General features: G+C 44.6%; 1 protein-coding gene across 2 annotated transcripts in view; it reads right to left on the bottom strand.

The window, feature by feature from the left end:
- Positions 1–21,397, bottom strand: part of AFF2 (AF4/FMR2 family member 2) — a 445,879-nt gene that overhangs the window by 133,894 nt on the left and 290,588 nt on the right. Inside the window, exons 5-7 of one of the 2 annotated variants that reach the window (XM_032428216.1) lie at positions 14,818–14,904; positions 9,153–9,189; positions 8,771–8,804 (exon numbers count right to left, since the gene is read on the bottom strand). In XM_032428216.1, the coding sequence (XP_032284107.1) occupies positions 8,771–8,804; positions 9,153–9,189; positions 14,818–14,904 (158 nt within the window). The remainder of the gene's footprint in view (positions 1–8,770; positions 8,805–9,152; positions 9,190–14,817; positions 14,905–21,397) is intronic. The other variant, XM_032428215.1, reaches the window with a different exon arrangement.

Below are 21,397 nucleotides of genomic sequence, written 5' to 3' on the forward strand. Positions count from 1 at the left end.
CCACAAATGCTCAAACTATCACTAAACTGAATAAATGATACCTTGGGTGTGAGGAGGTGGGAAAACGCACTCACTGTCATCAATGTGGTGAAATGTCCAGAAATGAGCTGGGCATGGCTAATCTAACTAGGAGAGGAGTGGCACACACAGTGATTGATTTTAAGTCAAAGGCTCTCCGTCAGCACTGGGCGTCGATCCTTTGATTCAAACCACATCGATGCAACACTTCTGAGAAACAATGGCAGATATTAGCAAAAAGAGCACTCAACTAGGGCTCAAGAAGCTTGGGACTGAGCCTGGCAACACTACACTATGATCTGTGCAAACCTGGGCATGTCACTCAAGCCCCCCGAGCGTGACTTGCCTCATTCCTACCATGGGGAGAGAAGTAATGCAAATAACTGCCTGCAATTCCATTCATGAGCTCATCTGACAGAAGCACAATTCACTAAGGAATCCAAGGAATATCGAGTCTCCATTTTATATATGATGCAGCAAAGGCTCGGAGAAGCACCAAGTGACGTCATGAAGTCACATGGCAAGGAGTGAGAGAGCTGGGATCTGAGCCGCCTCCTGGCTCCCAGGATTGGGGAGAGACCAAATGTAACAGTATGTGTAGAAATGGAGAGCATCATGGGACTAGAAAGCATCATTATTATTAGCAGTGTTATTTGCCTTCGTCCTTAACGATTAGCGATTGTTCAACTGAAATGTGATACTGGTGTGGCAGGTATGGTATAAGGGCTAAAAGTCTGAGTTTTTTAATACAAGAATCCTAGAGTGAAATTCCAGCTCTGTCACGAACTAGGTCTGTGATCCTGAGCACGTCATCCACCTGCTAAGAGGAAATCTCCTTCTCCGCAAGGTTGGTTTACTCTTACAAAGTGGCTGCAGGATGAAGGGTGGTGGGGTGGCTGAAGCAGAGAAGGGGCACAGGGCAAAGGACGCCGGGCAGGCTGGGTCCCCAGCATTGGCACTAGCAGCGGACGTGGCTGTTTGGGGTGAGAACCTGGAGAGGACAAGCCTGGGAGTGGTGGCGAGGGCATACAGAAGGTGGCCGGAAGTGGTGGCTGGAATGACCCAAGTTCACATGCAAGTTTCTATGCTTCCTTTCTTGCTGTACTAAAGGATACACAAAACTGATTTTGGAGACACCTAGAATAACATTTTCAACTTCCACATATCCTAGACAATTTCTAGATATTATGAGTATAAGGGACTTTTGGGGGATTTTTCTCTTGAAAATCTAGAAATAACTTCATGTTATTACAATATCAAGATACCAGTCTGGAATTTTAAGAAGTGGGCAACCTATGCAGAAATGGGGTTAGTCCTGAAACTGGGCAACCGAGGTGGCAGAACTATAGGCTGGCTTCTGGGCAAATCATTACCTTCCACCCCTCACCCCTTCCTAGATCCCCTTTCCCCTGAGCTAAGGACCAGGCGGTGTATTAGGGGCTGCCCTGGTGGATACTGGGTGCCAAGATCCCAGGGAGGTAGCAAAGAAAAGACACTGTGTTCATTTGCATTTACATGGCATACCATCCCTCTGTCCTTCTGGGTCCCCATCTTGGCAGCATATTTGAAGATGTCAATCGAATAGCTTTGAGACCTTCTCCTGTTTGGGTCCTCATTATGGATGTGGATGGAATGACCACAAAGAAAGGCATTTGTCAGATTTTTCAACTGATTTTACAGCTGGAATTGTGCAAGCATCTGCAGTATTCTACCAACACTGTTCCCCACTCGTCAGTAAAATGGAAGGGCTTTTAGCAGCTCTGGGAAGGTGTCAAGAGCAGACCATTTAAACATAACGCTCCTGATAACGTCATTGTGGCAGATGATCTGGCTGTTTGTGAAATGCTTGATAGGATGGAAAAGAAGAATGAATAGTTTGGAAGCAGGGCACATACTCCTTCTCAGCTACTCCAGTCTCAGCTGGGTTGGTCTGTTTGTTTCTTTTTAATTCCTGGGAATGATCCAGGGGCTTGTTTCTGCTATCATTTCTACTGCTATCGTTTCTTCACCTGGAAGACTGGTCGGCACTCTGATTGATGTGCTCCAGCCCTGCAGCCATCTGGGGAATCTGGGAACAAGGCAGCATGTTCTAATGGGCATGCAGAACTCTGGCTTCCAGTCCCAGCTCCCTCAACTCTAGCTGGGGGAGGTCGGGCAAGTATTTTCCCCCAAGCCCAACCTGGTTTCCTTTCACCTGTGGCTGTCTAATGGGATTGCTGTGATACTCATGTGAGGCTAATGCATTTTGTGAGAGTCTACGATAATGAAACACAGGGGCACTTGGGTGGCACAGTTGGTTGAGTGTCCGACTCTTGATTTCAGCTGAGGTCATGATCTCAGGGTCATGGGATCGAGCCCCACATTGGGCTCCACACTCAGGGGGGAGTCTGCTTGGGGATTCTCTCTCTCTCTCTCCCTCTGTCCTGCCCCCCACTTGCGGTCAATGCTCTCTCCTCTCAAATAAATAAATAAATCTTAAAAAAAATTCTTAAAAAAAATAATCACAGTGCACAGGAAAGTAGCCCTGGTTGTAGCGATTTATAATCCAGTAACTGAAAAAAGAGGATGCATATGTGTGCGTGCATCTCATTAGACTGGACAGAATCAGAGGGACCTGATACTCTATAATACAGAGTGTGTGGTACATGGGCACATGTGTGCGTGTGATCACATTATACTCAATGGTACAACTGGAATTATTTTCACTTTGGTGCCTTGCTTATTAACTTCAGTGCCTTCCACCAGCATTACTTCCTTCACTCTCAGTTACTGTTCAAAACAACAAGGAGAACTTGGGGAATAAGCCATTGGTTGGTCACATTGGGAATAGCTTTTAACATTATTCCACTTTGAGGACACATAGAAATGTTTCAATTATCAACCAAGTTGGTAAGCATGAAAGGCGATGGCTGAGCCTCTCATAAAAACACATCTAAGTATCAGCTGTCTTCTGTTTGCTTTAATATGGCAAAATGGAGCTTTCTGGAGAGATACTGTTCCTACCACAGGTCACAGAAATCGGCCTCCCAGGGATTTGACATGGTGGTGTAAGTCCCTCAGAGGCACAGATCCTTCTGCCTCTCTGAAGGAAGCATCCTACGGGCACAATGATACAATTGGGCCATCGGCCCTGAGCTGAGGACAGACCCGTGCTCGCCTATACGGCGTCCATGTCTACACGTGCAGCATATGCAAGACCTCGCAATGACAGTTTTAAGATCTAATACATTCCCTGATCTAAACCAAACTGACAGTGACCATTCTGGCCTGCAGTGGTGGTCAGTCCACTTTGGCCTAATGCCTGGGCAAGAGCACAACTGACTGGAAATCAGTAGGGCTATCTCCAAAGTGTCCATGGGATGGCTTTAGTGTAGGTTAAGGGCAGGTGCTCTGAAGTCTGTCTTGTTCTGGCTTCGTTACTCTAGCTCTTTGGGCAACTCACTCAATGTCTCCAAGTTTTGGGTTCTGCCCCTGTGGAATATAACGAGGTGACTCCCATAAGGCTTGTGCCCAGAACATAGTAGCCTCTCAGTCGATATGGCTTTAGTTGAGGTACTGGTGTTATCAGCGTGAGTGTGACCTTCACTGGGACCTCCTGGAGGGAAGGACATGTGAATTTACCACAGTGCTTCACCCAGAGCTTTGCACACTAGGGGCTTCATGCATTTTTGTTGAAAGGAACGAAAGCCTGAATGAATGAATAAATATGGATGCAAATCAGGTGGAAAAAAGAGACACTTGACTTTTCCCTGAGAGAAAGAGAGGGAGATGTTGGCTTCTAATTACAGATTCTCACAATCCACCAGAAACAGACGAATCTTGGGTACGTGAACAACACAAAAGTCAAATCTGATCTTTCAAGATTTATGCTAGCTGCTCAAAAACATCCCTGTTTTGAGCTTCTGTCAGGAAAGTGGAAACCCACTCCTCCCATCGAAGGAGCCTCACTTTTCAGTCTTGGCGCCTGTCAAGCACCAGCAGCTTCAGCGCTTCTTGATGTGAACATTCCAAATGCCAATATTGCTTGTTGTCACATTAGCCAATATACAATCCTCAAAATAAAATCCTCTTGATGTCTGATTACTCTTCTTAAGGACCTCATGCTGATTCATTTCAAACTGTGAATTACCTTTAATTCACAGCTTGAACAGGCTGCCAAATTTTGTTTTCTCTGCTCCCAGGTGGCTGTCCCTGATGTGGTGGGGAACATCCAAAAAAATATTAAGTCCTTAGAAAAAGCTGGCAAGCTCTCAGAGGCAGGGCCTACACAAAGCAAGAGTTGGCAGACGTCTTGGCCTGAAAACCAGAACGGCTACAACTAGGGAAAGCCGTCAAGATGACCGGGGCATCAGGAGAGTTGAGCCGGGTGCGCGTAAGCCTCACACTCCTCAATAGCATGTCCAAACTCCAAGTGCCAAATCACGTGTTCTGATTAAGAATTCATCCGATTAAGAAAATCACAGCCCCCTTCCCCCTGCCTCATGACACAGTTGCTTCACTACCAGAATTGTATCGAAAAGGCAGACCAAACATCTACTTATGGAAGAGTATATGAAATTGCTAGAGACGTAGGTTAGTGCTCCGCAAGAAGCCCTGGCGGTCCTCGAATCTCAAATCAGATTCTTGAAAGAAACATTTTCAATGAGAAAATTTTAGGTGGGATGGTCAGAGTTGTAATGAATGTGAGAGTTATTTTTTTGAGGGGGGGGTTAAAAAAATTCAGAATTCACCTGAGAAATAATGTAATGCTTGTTATTGGTTATAATAAACCGGAAAACATTCTACTAGTCTTTCTAGTCTCTGTGGTAAGGAACTCTTCCTACCACATAGAGTTTAGAAATCATGCTTTATTTAAAGCAATTTTACCGGGTTTGGGTATAATTTACTGTGGGCCTCCTTCCTACTAACTTCCGCTGTCCGAGTCTTCCACATTCAACATGCCAAATGGGGTGTTCCAAATCCCTGAACTCATGAGAGCCCATGAGCAAGGGCAGCGTGGTGGGAGAGAAGAGGCCTGCCTTCAGGCTTGCCTGCCAAGGAGCAGTGTAACTCGGCCCTTCTGTGCCCTCGTAGCCAAAATGTTTCCTTTTTCTCCTAACTAGCGCTACCTTCAAGGATCCATTCATGTGGCATACATACCCATCACCCACAGGGGAACGGAGACTGACCACAACTAGTCTGTCTCTGCAAGGCCTTTCATCAAGTCTCCGGGTCCATGGCTGGGATGTTTGAAAACCTGTAGCTAATACCGTAAGTGAAAGAACTGGTTTTATGGCAAGAACAGCATTATGGCTACATCTGCCTTCATATTGGGCTTTTATGGAAACCATCCAGGCGTTCGAGACAGCATGGCTTAAAACATAGGAGCTGCTTGATTAAAAGGGGGTCTGGAGGGTTTCCAACTGGACAGGGTCCAGATGCTAACAACCAAGTATAACAAAGGCACTGGATACTTGGAGCTTCCATCTTCTCAATAGTGCTCACAAAATGAGCTGACGTCAAGGACCGACTACACGGATACCCTTGAGTACATGGACGCTGTCTGATAATGCTTCTCAGGTGACTGAATGCATCTTATCTGTTCTTATTTAGGACGGCTCATAAAAGACCAACAAGGTCATGCATTTTTGTCAAGCCACTGTACTGACAAGGAATTGACAAGATGTTATAAACTAGATGAAGCAATCCAACTCGACAAAGAAAATCCAAGTTCTTTGGGTTTGGTTTCAGTTTTCTCCTCCATCAGTCCTTAATGGCTTCATTAAGAAACTAGAAAAGTAACACAATGTCTGGTGTGTACATTCAATCCCTGAATCTCATAATGGAAATAAATGGATCTTTCAGAGGCAGAACGAACATTATATTATTATACAAATATACAACTCTAGAGCCCTGAAAAATACAATTTGGCCTTCAGATGCCCATGCCCCACCCTCTTTTGGGAGAGAGACCTTTTTGGAAGGAGGCTAGAAACTCCATTGGATTTAGAAGCCCTGGGTGAGGCCTACTCCAAGACTCACAGAGGCGGAGGGTGTTCTTTCCTCTAGAGCTTATTAAGGGTTAAAGGTAAAGGCACTTTTATGTTGTTAAGTCTAATTACTGAAGAGTATAACATTTTTTTTAGAGTATAGCTGTTTACATTTGAATTCTGAAAAGTGTGTGTGTACATTTATGTGTATACACATAGCTCATTAATTTGCTTAATTTTCCCTAGGGGGCTCTATCTGTATATTTTGAAATAAAAAGTTCCCCATGATTTACACTCATATTCTCTGAATTCTAGGTCAGTGTTTTCCCTCCAGTACTGTAACTACCATGGAAGATAGATGCAAACTCAGGTCTTGGAACTCCCCCAGTCTAATGCTCTTGCCTCACAGGCAGTGAGAGTTCTAGACAGAGCGGGTAGGATGCCACCACGTGGATGGACATCCCAGAAAAAGTGAAATCTACTGAGCGAGGCAAGACCTGGTTCTCCAAAAGCCAGTCAGACTGCTGGGGTCAGGCCCAGAGAGAGTGTGGCTGTCAAGAACACAGAGGGAGCCTGGCTGGTTCCCAGTTTGGATTCAGACACACTTGGATCAGTTTTGGAACCTGCTGCCCGTGCGTGCAGTCCTTACAAACAATCCAGGCCCAAATGAAGATCTGCATTTCATCAGCTGGGGAAGAGAAGCCAAGATGAGGAAAACTAATAAAGTATCCCAGTAATTAAGGAATTCTGCTTTGCAAGACTCTCATCTCTCTCCCTGCAGTAAGCGGCGGGAGCATGTCCAGGACATTTGCCGGCCTTGGGAACGTGTCTCTCCTGCAGCAGGGGCAACTTTGGGGTTGTTTCCCACCAAACTGGAGCCACCAGCGGGCTGTCTACACACAGAATGTTCTTAGTTGCCTGGAGGATTACACTGTCACATGGAAAATCCTAGAAGCTGGCTTGGAAAGCACACGGCAGGAAAATAGGGGAGAGTGATAGTAATGGCAAAGCGGATAATAATTTGGAAGCTAAAAATAAAAATAATTATTATAAGTCTATCTGTCCTGTCTTAAACCCACACCCTACCATAAAGAAGGGAACTTATTCCAGCTCAAGTCTGATGGACAATGATTGGTCTTTAGATCCAGCAGCTAAAAAGAGAGCAGCTCATTCATAAAATGGACTCAGTGTCTTCTAGTTTTATCGACCCTTCCCATAGAGAACCTTAGTCCTACTGAATTACACAATATACCAGTGTGCTATAAAGGGCTATTTTCTGGAAATGAGCCTCTAACTATAAATCACAATTGACGAGTTTATTTCTGTTAGTTACAAACTACTGAAATATTGAATTTTATGGTCTATATGGAAATCAGCATATTTCACAGCAGGAGCCTAATACTCTTGCTTTAGGAGTAAGATCATTTTCCAGTGGGAAAAATACTTTTATATTTTTTCAAGTCTGGAAACCTGTGTTGATTTCCTAAATGCTCAAGTGTGTGCATGAGTTCTATTGACATTTTAATGGGAGAAGGGCAAAGTACGAGAATAAGATCTATTGTTTACTAGAATCACAAGGGGAAGGGCAATTCAAGATGCAATGAATGGAAAAGCTGAAATGAACAATACCAAAGACGATTTTGATTTCCATGTTTCCACATAACTTGGTCCTTAATTCAGGATTATGGTTTTATTTCCCCCCTTTCTTATTTTTTTCTCACCTCTTTAAATGAGAGTTCTTGGTTGCTGAAATTGAACTTTGAATGTGAAGGCACAGATCAGGCCAGAAAACCAAACAAGAGGACTGACGATGCAGTCAGGACTCTGGGGGCTTTGCTGTTCAGCAGAACCAGGAACATGGAAATGCCATTGTCTTTCTCAGAGCCATGGTCTATTTGGGAGTCATTCCCAGTTGTTTTATGCAATTATTCGTGATCTTCCAAAAGGTGAGCAATTCACTTCAAGTGTGCCATTAGACCACTTGAATGTCATAAATTATTTCATTTTGAAAATTTTCAAGTATGTGACTATTACTCACATAGAAAAGTCGACTTTCATTTTCCATTATTAGGAATGGAAGAAGTTGTGAGAGAAATACTCCCTTGATACATTCTTGGACAAATGGATATTACAAAATCTACAGTAGTTAATCTGAGGAAATTGGTTTCTCCGTACCCCTCCTTCAGTTAGCATTAATAACAAATGAAGACAGTGCCGAGAGAATCGCGGGGCCCTGGCTTCTGAACTTGGACCCAATGTCATGTAATCTCTTATTCCATCTCTTCCTGGCTGTCCTTGTTTGTCTTTAATATACAGTCACCAGATGACCTACAAACAGCAAGGTCTCAGGCTGACTGGTCATAACAATCCACTCAACACTTCATGTCCCATCATGGCTGCTGAGACGTGTCCTTTCTCCATCCCAGTCAGTGGTGTCTGAATATCGTGTATAATGAGGTCTGTGGCGGAAGTTACATAATGTTCAAACAACCAATCAAGAATCACAGTTGTTTTCATATTCCAGGTATTATTAATCCAGCCTGTTTTACCTCACTAGAGAATCTAATGGTGACCTCATTCATTTTTACTGTTACTCGCTTATTGTGGGAAATCTCATTCTCCTCTCTAACCGAACCCCATATTATTATGAGCCAAGGTTCCTATTTTCGAGGAGCAGGAGAGAGAACAAGATTCGCTCAGCACCGAGGCACCATTTCCTTGCCAAATGCCCCTGAAGAAGCCTGCTTTGGAAACCCAAGTACTCACGACTCCGGCGATACTAACTTCGTAGAAGCTCTGCTGGTCGGGTCGCTCCACTCTGAAAAGAAAGGGCACACACAATTACAACCCACATTTTCTACTGTCAAATGATCACTCTGAATGAAATCGGTCTTCAAAGATGCAGCCCTTCCAGTTACATATATACATATATATACATATGTATATGTGTGTGTGTATATATATGTATACATATATATAGATATTTTTATAGCATCCTGTCATAAATCACAGATGAAAAAGTAAAGGAACCAATCGGATGTATCACAATATGACTTTTTGCCATTGTCAATTCATGTTTTCATGATATTAGGTAGGAAAGAGAAGAAAGTAGGGGAGGAGATGACATGAATGTTTGGACTAAGTAGAATTTTTTAAAAACACCTACTTTGTAAGGTGAATCCTGGGGTCAGGTGTTGGGATTCCTATAAGGAAGAACACACAAGAAAGACAAATATTAGTGAAATGCTACAGACGAAACAAAAGGTGTATCTGTTATTGTTGAAGACAGAGCGTGCCTAGTGTTTGCCAAGAAGGAAGCCACTCTTAACAATTTCATTAAGTTGGCTTCTGTCCCTAGCTCTATTTGAAGGATAAACATTTGTGAGTCGAACCTGCCACAACATGACCATAACTGCCATTCCATCAGACTGATGAAACATGTGCAACATGGGAACAAATGACCCACACGTGTGAAATTCAAGTGTTTAATTTCTCACTTAGCTAGGCAATGATGTCTCTAAGGAAGGAAAGGGGTCCCGGTTCAAACTAACAAATGATCCTGGTTTTTGTAGAAGTGTAAACAAGACCGTAATTAATAGATGTGCTCAGTTGCTCCCTTTTATAGTAACAACTCCAATTTTCCACCTTAACCGTGACACTCAATAGATGGATCTCATTTTCACAAGACAAGTGTTTTTAAAACTTCATTATAAATTTGGTGAAGTATGGGAAGCCATTTGAAATATGTGAGTGGAGCGCGTTATTTAAAGGGATTTCTATTTGATTTGAAAGTCACCCTGCACACGACTCATTCACTGATGTTGAGAAACACAGATTTCTGCACATGGCGCTTTCCGGGAGCATGGTGCACCTGTGTGGAACCTGACCAAACTCACAGGCAGAAGCACTACAACAACAGACAGTGCGTGCACGGCACTGTGGGGACGGAAGAGAGAGTGCTGACTGCGAGACAAGAGCTTCGAAAGGGAGACAATGAATTCAAGGAAATACAAGAATTGGTTATGTCCACCACTGCTGTAAGTAATCTAGTCTTGAAGCCTAGTCTTGCCACCCCTATAGAAGAAAACTAGAATCACAGTATCATTTGTCTTTAAGATAAGTAATCAAGAACAATAACACTGTGCTTTAATGGAAAGTGAATGTTTCAATCTATTTAGCATGATTCTGTTGCCCAGGAGACTTCACTTCCAGCAAGATCACCACTCCAGAAGACTACCATAAACTCCACAAGAGATGGCAAAGGCCTCTCAACTAAAGAGCTATCACAAAGCCCATGCAGTTTGCTGCTCAAAGGCTTCTCTACCCTCACTTGATGGAGAACTGACTTTTGACGAAAAACTCTAACAAGCTTGGCCATTTGATTCCCAATCCTTAGCAAATCATAGATGGCGAGGAAGGGGAAACAGTCCTAGGGGCCACTGGGAGTCCCAGAGTCACTGGGAACGCAGAGACATGGAAACCGACAGCACACGGGGCCAAAGAAAATAAAACAGCCAAGTCAGAACTTAGAAAGCACAGGAGTCTATGGCCATTTAATATAGAGGCAGGCATTCCTAGCCATCTGAATAGTTCCCGAGGGCATATTTACAGCATAGTCCAATAACTAATGTCTAAGTTATCAAGAAAGACGGAAGCACATGCAGTAGAATTTTTATAAGAAGTCGCAAAAAAATTACATCTCAAAATGATTCTCATTACATGATGCCTATGGAAGGATGGGCCTTTTGTTATCCAAGAATTTTGATCACCCAGAACACCTCATTTCTTTCCCAGAATGCCAATAAATGAGGGGTTTGTATGTCCTTCACTATATACCAGTATTTCTATCTGCTCTTTTTTACAAGGGACTTCATTACAATCGTATGGGGCACGTTTGGGCTCGTATACAATTAGGAATCAAATGACAAGTTCTACGGTCAAATAAACCAAATACTTGGTTAGAGAGTGACACATGCAGCCAGTCACTGTACTGGTCCCAGGAAGGTGGCCTGAAGTTTTAACCTTCAACCAAGTATTCTGGACTTTAGACCCCAACAGTCAGTTGTTCAAGGCATCGGGGCAGTGACTTATGAAATGAATTTGAGGATTGCATTATTTACAGAATTTGGGTCATTGGAGGTATGTATTCTTGATACTTTTTTTTTTTTTAAGTAGGCTCCACACCCAATGTGGAGCTTGAACTCACAACCCCATCAAGAGCCGGATGCTCTATCGAGTGAGCTGCCCAGGTGCCCCTTAATACCATTTTAATGTTAAGCTGGGTAAGATTTTTAAAACCAGAATTCCAAACAAATGAAACACCTTTGGATATCACCCAAGTTACCGTACAAACACACCCAGCCCCGATTGGAAATAGCCTGGTTGTGGGAAAAATCTGCATTGTTCATGCTATAATTGTTGATGCCCATAATACAAATCTTTAAAAAAGGGCCTAACTTTGATCTGTGCTTTTCTTTCGTAGACATGTCATGTCAGTAATTTTAGTAATAGAATACAATGATGTCAAATTGTTTTCACAAACTTAAGTGAGAGTATTTTCAATAATTACTTTGATGATAATCCCACAATCAGACGCTCCCACAGGATCTAGATTCTAGAGCAGGGGTTGGCAAACTTTTCCTGTAAAGGACCGGGTACTAAAGATTTTAAGCTTGGTGGGGTGGGAGGGGTATGGGATACGGTCTTTGTCGTAACTACTCAGCTCTGCCGCTATAGTGAGAGTGGCCACAGCTAAGCCGTAAATGAATCAGTGTGGCTGGACTCCAAGAAAGCTTGAGCTATAGACACTGAAATTTCAATTTCATATCACTCATGTTATTTCATACCATTCATAGTAACTCATAATATTCATAACTATTCACATTCTTCTTCTTTTGAAAATCCTAACCATTTAAAAATCTAAAAGCCCACAGGCTGTAGTTTGCCAGCCTCTCTGGAGTTCGATTACCTCCACGAAGGCTTTACTGAACTGCTCCTGAGGACACTATTAGCCCCCCCACCTCTGCTTAGCAACGTACCCCCTTCCTCGTGAGCCCTTCCATTCCCTATGAGAAAGCACAGCATTTTCAATTTGGGATGGATAAGTAAACTTCAGTAAGTTGGGAATTTTCAACTGTGTCTGTTTTTGTAAGTCTGCAGACTCACTGACTACCTGGCCTGAAAAATCCATTGGGATTATATAGTGCCTGCAGGCGTGCGTGCACAGACACACACACACACAGTGCAGATGGGGAAACTGAGGCTCAGAAGAACTGGAGCAGGACCACCGAGCTAGCGATTGGCAGAGCCAGGATTAAAAGCAGCCAGGTCTGCAGCTCCCAAGGCCATTAAGACAGCACCCTTTCGGCTGCTCCAGCTCTAACATAAATGTACGAAATGAATGCTTTCTGAGAGGGTGGCGTCACCTAGGTCCGGGGCAAACACTGAGGAAAGGGGGGTCACCCAGGCCTGTGTATTAACCGTACACGGCCACGTTTTGGAAAATGGAATTGGAACCGAGGCATCTGTAAATCTGTGTGATAAACACATCGCCACAACACCTGGTTCCCTGATTTATTAGTTGGGTGATTCGGAGCACATGACTTTACTCCGTGCCTCAGTTTCCTCCTCTGTGAATTAGGGAGAGTCGAATTACCAATCTCTTTGGGTTGTAATGAGGATTGAATTATTTACTAGATATTATGTGCATAGAATGAGGCGAGGCACGTCGTGGCATTATGTTGTTGATGTACTTTTCTTTCAAACCAACATTTTGGCAGGAACCAAGTGAAACAAAAGAGTGGGTGTGTATCCTTCCTGGTTTCACCATTTCATGCCAGTTGCCTCTACCTTTATCATGCGGTTGATGGGAGCACAGATAATTGGCAGAAAATGCAAATTGTGCCTGATTCCAAATTGTGCAGTTACTACAAAAGCCTATTTAAACAACCGGTTCTATTGTATACACTTGTAAATGTCAAAATTGCAACTTGCGCAAATTATCTCCGAAATTGGAGAACACAGCTGAAAACACTGCAATTGCTGAACCAGTGTTGGATTCAACGCCTGAAAAGGCTGGATGGATCCCTTGGCTGGGATGCTAGGGAGGAGGACCCCAAGCCCAGAGTGGCCTAAGGAGGGACAGTGGGCATACAGGAAGGAATGACACACACACCGGACGTGGACAGAGAGGGTTGCTGCTCACTTACTTCTGACCCCTTTCAAAGGCAGGTGGGGATCACTAAATGCAGTTTAGGCCAATGTTATTGTTAAACTCATGACCCTAGAAACTGAAGGATGACTGGGTTTCTCCTTCCACAAATAAGTCTAAACTCCTCAGCTGACATTCAAGGTCTAAATTACAGAGATGCACTCATTTGCCCGGGGTTCAGATGTCTCTCCACTTCCCATTACACAGACTCTGAACCAGCCACTTGAGACCACCCCAGTATGGATCATGCCATTATGAGCCCTCATCTCTTCGTGCCTTGGCCCATCCTGTTCTTCTGCATGGAGTGTTCTTCTCTTGGGCCCTTCTCCACCTGTCAAAGTTGTAGGCATCCTACAAATGCTGCAACCTCTCTGAGCACTTCCTCAACACCCGGGGGCTGTCAGATACTTCTCTGAACCTTCTATTCTCTATGCAGACACTTTCTGCACTGTTTTGTCATTTAGCTGATAACCCATGGAGGGTTTTTCTTCATCCCCAACTTTAAGTCTATTGTATGCCCTCAGAAAATGGTTTCTGAATAAATGGATGGATGGATGAATGGATGGTTAATTGGATGGAAGGAAGGAAGGGAGAAAGACATTACTTTTCCTTTTAAAGCGTGTTATTAAAATAGCCGTGGTTATTTAGGCATTTTAAAACCTGATGGTGAGAAAAAAATTCTTACTGGGAGCGGGTGAGGAAAAAAATTAAACATTTGACAACAGAACTGAAGAAGAAGTTCTATCAATATGATGTGCTGGCGTGTAAAGATCTGTGTGCTTGTGAGCAAGGACTGGAAGGTGATACGCAAAATTGAAAATTGACCCATTAGGGGGAAGAGTATAGGTTTTTTTAATTAAAAAAAATCTTGGATGTTCTTGTTACATCACCTCGTTGGTCTTAAGGGATGAGCTCACTCTTCTGATTCACCATTCTGGGCACAGTAACTTGGACAGGGGCAGGGCTCTAGGTAGTACAATACACAGGCCAGCAGCATCTGTGTATATATGCTCTTAAAGACTCTCCTTTGGGAGGCGCCTGGGTGCCTCAGTCAGTTAAGCGTCTGCCTTTGGCTCAGGTCCTGATCCTGGGATCCCGGGATCAAGACCCACATCGGGTTCCCTGCTCAGCGGGGAGTCTGCTTCTCCCTCTCCCTCTGCTCATGTTCTCTCTCTCTCTCACTTGCTCACTCTCTCTCTCAAATAAATAAATAAAATCTTAAAAAAAAAGACTCTCCTTCAGGAAAAATGAGATTTATATTAACATTCTGAGGGGCAGGAAGAAGTATAGATTTTTTTTAAAAGATTCTATTTGTTTATTTATTTTAGAAATAGAGTGTGAACAGGGAGAGGAACAGAGGGGGAGGGAGAGGTAGGGAGGAAGAATCTCAAGCAGACTCTGCACTGAGCATGAAGCCCAACGCGGGGCTTGATCTCATGACCCTGAGATCATGACCTGAGCCGAAACCAAGAGTCGGGCGCTCAACTGAGTCAGCCACCCAGGTGCCCCGCGGAAGTCTAGATTTTATGGCACTAGAACACCAAGGCTATTTGTATTTTTAAGACTCCAATTGGAAGACTGGTACAAGATAAAGGAAAATGGAGGCAGCAAGAGAATTGACCTGTCCTGGGATGGAAAGTGTGTTCTTCTCAGAGTTTCCGGAAGTATGCATGGCAGTGAGAGGAGCAGGCCAGGAATGGGTCATCTCCTGGTGAGGAAAAACAAAGCAATTTTATTTTGGGGCATTTAGCAAATCAGACACTTTCTTGGCACTAAATTCAGTAGGGCCCTTTATAAATACTTACGGACTCAGTTGGCCTTAATTGTTTTCAGGGGAACTTAAATCAATTCCCTCCGTTCCCCTGCCCCATCCTGGTGCTTGAAGCCTATCTACAACGCAAGGGGCCATCCGACATCCACTCGCACAGAGCCAGGGACAGGGAGCTCACTAATGCTTGAAGCAGCCAGTCCCACGTGGAGACAGCCCGATCACGCTATTGCTCCTGGTTGTGAGCTGAACGCCTGTCTCCCAGGAGCTTCTACCTATGGATCGTACTTTGGAACAGCACAGAACACATCTCATCTCCTCTTCTGCCACATGACAAGCCTTCAGCTGGTGGAAGACAGCAATCCCACCCCTGTGCTGCCTTTACTCTGAGACATTTGGAGCTTGTTCATTCATTCAGACACATGGCGTTCCCGTGAGTTCGAGTCTCAACGTAGGAAGGAGAAGCCCCTGAGGTTCCCACTCTCCATTATCAGCAGGGGCACCTTCTCGATCCCTTCAAACCCTCGGTTTGAAAAGAGCTGCTGTTCAAATCTTGACTGAGTCTTAGGGCTCGTGGCCAACATGCTTTACCCGAAGATGAGGGGTAATTAAATCACAGGCTCAACATCCCAGCACCAGAGATGACAAAGTTTGTGAAGCAGGAGGGGGCCAGCCTATGTTGCATTCATCAGACATTCTGGTGTATAAAAAATTCAAAAAAAAAATAAATGAAAAAATGAAAAAAAAAAAAAAAGGCGAGCTTTGGGGAAGAGTGGAGAGGATCAAATTTGATGAAAGGCCTTTTCTTAATGAGTCAGTTACATAATACTTTTCCCCAATCTTTATGGGTAACATAATTAGTCATTTCAAAGGTAATATTAATAAGAACTCTCAGGTAGCACTAAAACATGTTTTTTTTCCCCCCTTCTATAATTACCCAGTTCAAAAAGAGCCTTTGATGTATGAAGAGCTGTAATGCAGGGAGATACTTGACGGATTCATTCACAGCGGCAGTGCTGAAGCAGAATGTGTAAGTATGATTCAGACGAGGGCTGACACAGATTGGAGTCTACCTAGCACTATTTAAAAGGAGGCGCTAAGGACATTAAAAATGCATGCAAGATTTAGAGGGGATGCTTAACCTACTTAAGAGAGAAACTGTTTTCAAGTGTTTTTGAGTTGTGCATTTGTATGCAGTTGATAACATTTGAATGCTACTCAGGCATTCATCAAAACTGGCCCAAAGTAACTCTCCGTGACAACAGTTTGAAGCCCAATTCCAATTACTGAATGATTTCTTTTACATGTTAGGTGTTTTCTTTTTCCGATGAAGGCTGGTCTTCTCCAAAATCTGTCCCATGTAAAACATACAGGTCCTATTTAGCCAGAGCTAACCAAGGGGCGGTAAGGCCCCAGCCTGGGATCAAGAAATGTTGTCTCTTATCAGCAACTAGGGAGTACGCCTCCATCAATGAGAGGCTTTGTCACATCCCTTTTTACCACTGGCTTTAGAGGTGTGTCTCTGGGTTTATGAAAAGGTGTTTCAGACACCTGGAAGGATGAACTCCCTCCTCAACTTTACTCTGTGGCATAATGGGATTATCTTGAATCACCATCCAAGCACACCACCCTGCTGTCCAGGCCACATAGAACTGTGACCACGTTTGCATTTTCAATTACAACTGATTCTCTGGAAACGTGAGATTTCATGAAACGGCAAGCCAATTCTGTGTTACCACCGATGCATTTGATTAAAGTAGGGAAGATGCAGTTGAAAGGAATATAATTTCCTGAAAGGCTATCTTCAGCAAGGAACGTTGGAGCAAGCTCTTTCACTTCTCAAAATGAGCTAGACCTGTAAAGTGTGGAAAGCTCACAGCAGATTTTCCATTGTCATCCTTTTCATTCACACTTGAAGGATATTAATCTATTTTTATGTTCTCGCTATTCCCAAGATAAGAACCCCCATGCACCCTTATCCAACTGTACTAAGTCTGCCTATTCTTCAGGTAGGATGAGCACCTGCTGCACAGTGTTGCCAAAGCTTTTACAACAGGCTCCAGTGCTGAGTACCCAAGCTGAACACCAAGCGTCACTCCTCCATTAACAACAAAAACCTCACACACACACAGACATGCGCACACATGCACGCACGCACTTGCATGAGATGGGTCTGAAACTCCTTCATCTCTGGGCTCCCTCAATCCTCCCTGAGAGAGAAATAAAGCAGGGGCTCATCTTCCCATTAGGCAGTGGTAAGCGAATGCTGGTAACCAGTTCCAAAGTGCACATTCTGCTACACCAGATAGGTTGACTGTTACTGTAGAGTTGACAAACATGGTTAATGGAGAAAGGACTAAGTAAGTAATGATGTGTTATCTTTCAGCATTTGACAGAGGATAGGTTTCACAAGCAACAGAGCATTCTATGTAATCTCTAACAACGGCGTGGATGTTTATTAATGTGAGCTGAAGACTTCAAAGTCAGACCCAGAAAAATCAGAAAAGGCTGAATTTTCTTTTTCTTTTTTTTTTTAAGATTTTATTTATTTACTTATTTATTTAGAGCATGAGTGGGGGGAGGGGCAGAGGGAGAGAGAGAATCTCAAACAGATTCCATGCTGACCACAGAGCCTGATGCAGGGCTCGAGCCCACGGCCCTGAGATCATGACCTGAGCTGAAACCAAGAGTCGGACACTCAACTGACTGAGCCACCCAGGCACCCCTCTTTTTCTTTTTTTTTTAAGATTTATTTACTTACTTGAGAGGAGTGGGGTGGAGGGGGCGCTGAGGGAGAGGGAGAGAATCTCAAGCAGACTCCCGCTGAGCGTGGAGCCCGACAGGGGGCTCAAATCTTCTGACTCTTGAGATCATGACCTGAGCCAAAAATCAAGAGTTGAACACTCAACCGACTGAGCCACCCAAGCGCCCCAGATTAAGGCCCAATTTTCCACCAGTGATTGCTTCTCCACCAAATTATCCATACCATGGTTCATGGCTAGGACTCTAATGAATCCAAAACAACTTGTGGGGAGAATCACTTTGCTGGACTTGGACACACAAGCTGGGTGCACCACCGGCTGAGGAGCAGAAGAAGGTCTGGATTCTGGACTCTCTTTACACAGAGCTGTCTGGCTGGCTCTTCTTTGTAGTAACTAGGATGTTGTCCCAATCCTTGTCTTACTCAACTTTGTATCTCCAGTGCCTAGCACGTAGTAACTGGTGAATATGAGATATTATTATTAGTGTCTGAAGTTTCTGTGTTTGAATTAACAGTAATAAGAAGAATCATACCAAGACTCACCAAGTGCTTACAGTGTGCCAAGAGCTCAGTTTCTACACTCAGTCTTTGTGTGCTACAAACTAAAGAGGCAGGGTTTACCATCATGCTCCTTTGGAGACACAAAGAGGTGAAGTGACTTGTTCAAGGCCACACAACTAGTAAATGACTGGGTCTGTTTGGTGGATGCCCTGCATTTTGTTCTACTAACTTCTACCGAGTAGTCATTATGTACCAGTCACTGGGACCTAGAAAGGATGAAAAGTCAAGATCCTCCCGGAGAAGAGCTCACTCTGCTTGATGTGCTTGAGAGGGGAATGTGCAGAGGCGTGTTGGAAGGAATCCACTGTGTGAGGCTTTTGGGAAAGGCTTCATAGTGAAGGCGAGAGGAGCTGCAGGTGTGCACATGTGTGTGTGTGTCTGCCTGTGTATTCCTTCCGGAGGCTACCATTTTACGTGGCACATAGTAGATGTCCAAGCAGTGTATGTTTAGGTTAAACAGCATAACATAAATATTAAGGTCCTTACCTCGAAAGGTTAACTGAAGAGATGATTAATTTTTCAAATAACCATCTTAATGAATGCAATGGTGATATCTTACATATTTCATTGCTGTTGTCAGAGTCAGAAAGATCCCTCAAAGATCCCTGGACTAAGAGTAAGGAGAGCTTAACTCATGTCCCAGTTTGGCCAAAAGCTGCCTGAGTGGCCCCGATCAAGTTGCTTGCCCTCTCTGAGCCTCAATGTTCCTACCTACAGCACGTGGGCTTTGGCTGAGATGGCCTCCGGGGGCTCTCCAGCTGTCAACTCTGTTAACCTCTGCCACCACGTCCACAGGCTTGCCATAGGGGACAGGGAGCTACTGCACGGGCAAGGGGTCTGGATAGCACGGTGTCGAACACGCCCAAGACTCATCGCGACGAGCCCTGGGAGCAAAGCCCGAGCATTGCCAGCATGAGCCTAGCAGACAGGCAGCTCAGGCTCTGTCCAGGGCTCCAGACAAGAGGGGCTCTGTACACCTCGCCCCTTCCCTCTGTTGAAATGCTAAGAATAAAATAGCTGCAATTTGGGGAGTACAAATTCTTGTGATTAAGAATAACAGTACATGGGAACAGCTGAGTGGTTTTAAAACACAAATATGATTGAATAGAAGAAGTCCACAAAATCAGGTTGGAGTTTATTTTCACAGAGACTTGGACTTACGTGACCTTGGACTCCAACTTCCATTGGGGGAGGGGATAATTTTCTTCCTGTTTTTAGTTCCAGGAAGCGGAATAGGAAAGTAAATATATACACTGCGCAGTCTGACATGCCACCAGGGCCTAAGGACGCAGGAACATCAGCACCTTCCTTTTTCTCCAAAACTGACGAAAACCGGAAACCAAGGAGTCCAGCCCATGGGTCCCGACTCTGCAAGTGGGTGTGTTCACTAGAGTCCAATCTGCTTCTTTAGCCAAAGGGCCCTCCCTCCTCCAGCACAAAACCCGTTGTGTGTGTGTGGGTAGGGGGTGGGGGGCTGGCAAGAACTTACCAGAAAACCCAATTTGCTTGCATAAATGATTTAGAACCTTTGTATCCACGGGCCCTGATGGTTCTCTGAAGAGCCAGAAAAGGGGAGTGAGGTGGAATGAGGCATGAGGGCTGCTAGGCAGTAAGGGGCAAGGGCCCTTGAGGCCCCCAGCGGGGCCGGCCTGGAGAATCGGGCCTCAGGAGAATTCCTCAGTCCTCAATCCGCTATCAATTGCTAACTGGCCTGTAGGAGGTTCTGCTTCTCCCTGAGAGTATTAGCACTGTTCTCTGCAGCAGCAGTGGGCTGGCTGTTCAACAGGAAATGGACCATGGGCGCTGGAGCAGGCTTGGCGTGGGGCCCCCGCAGGGAGCCGAGCAGTCAGCTGGGAGAGGACCCGCACGCCGACTGGAGTCTGCACAGGCTGCGACTCCCAGTGCGGCCGACCAGCATGCAGCCCCTGCAGAAACATGCACCTGCCTGCTTCTCTTGGCAGGCTCTCCTCCCTAGCCTGGGAGGACAAGGACTGGAGGATGGAGGCCTTTGGCCAGGGTCAGAAAAGTTCCCATGCAAGGAAGCAGGGCGCGTGGGAAGAGCTACTGGGCCTTTTTAACCCTGGCCAGGCCACAGTCTAGAACGTGGACAGCACTTGGGAAATGAGATCCTAGTTAGGAGACTGGGAAATGGCCATAGCACATCTTGGCATCAGGAAGGCATGTGCTAAACCTCACACAGAATTCCTACAGCTAAGGGTGGGAGTATGTGAGGTGCGTTATCGAGCACTAAGGTGGATTTACAGAGCAGCTGAGTACGCTTACGCAAATTGTTGAGTACAGAAAGTCAACCTAGAAGGCTGCCTCTAGGGCTCTGTCATTGGTGGTCCTTCCCTGCTTACCAGTTTTAATGATAATAATGCCTTATTTTTTATTGCGTTTTTTGAGTGTAAGAAATAACTGTCGGAAACACTATCTCATTTAATCAATAACTTAAGAACATACAGAATATCTGCTTATCAAAATTGTAGGTGACACTAAACGGCGAATAATCAATATTTGGAAAGCTCTCACAAACTTGGCCTGAAGCCAAGAAGATGAATTTTAGCAGAGGTACACGAAAACCACAGTGATGTGCCACAAGCCAAGTGCAAATGTGCAGAATGAGGAAACCGAGCTGACTTAGCTGTAATTCACAGGCTAAAACCTCAAGGATTTTAAACACCCACAGTGTGGTTGTCAGCTGGTAGTTGATTGCACACACTGGTACACTGTATGGGACGGAGCACATCGGAAAGATAGTGCCGGCCCAGATGGCCCATTTCAGCAGGGGCATTGGAATATGGCACTCTCTTACTAGGGACAGCTATGAGAACCGCAAGAGCTTAGAAAGCTCATCACATGTATACATGCACTTTAAAAGAGAACGTTTAGTCTACAGCAGAGGGAGGCAGAGGGAAGGTCTGGGAGGTGCCTTCAAATACCCTAAGGGCTTCTCATGTGGAAGAAATCTGGGACCTGCTTTGTGGACCAAGAGGTTAGGACTTGCCCTATGGGTAGAAGTTACCAGGGGACCCATTTTAGCTCAAACTATAAAAGATTTTCCATTCCTGTGAGCTTTCCAAACATGGAGCCTATTGCTTTAGAAGGCAT

Source organism: Phoca vitulina, unplaced genomic scaffold (assembly GCF_004348235.1).
Source record: "Phoca vitulina isolate PV1807 unplaced genomic scaffold, GSC_HSeal_1.0 scaffold39, whole genome shotgun sequence".
In the NCBI taxonomy this organism is placed as follows: Eukaryota; Metazoa; Chordata; class Mammalia; order Carnivora; family Phocidae; genus Phoca; species Phoca vitulina.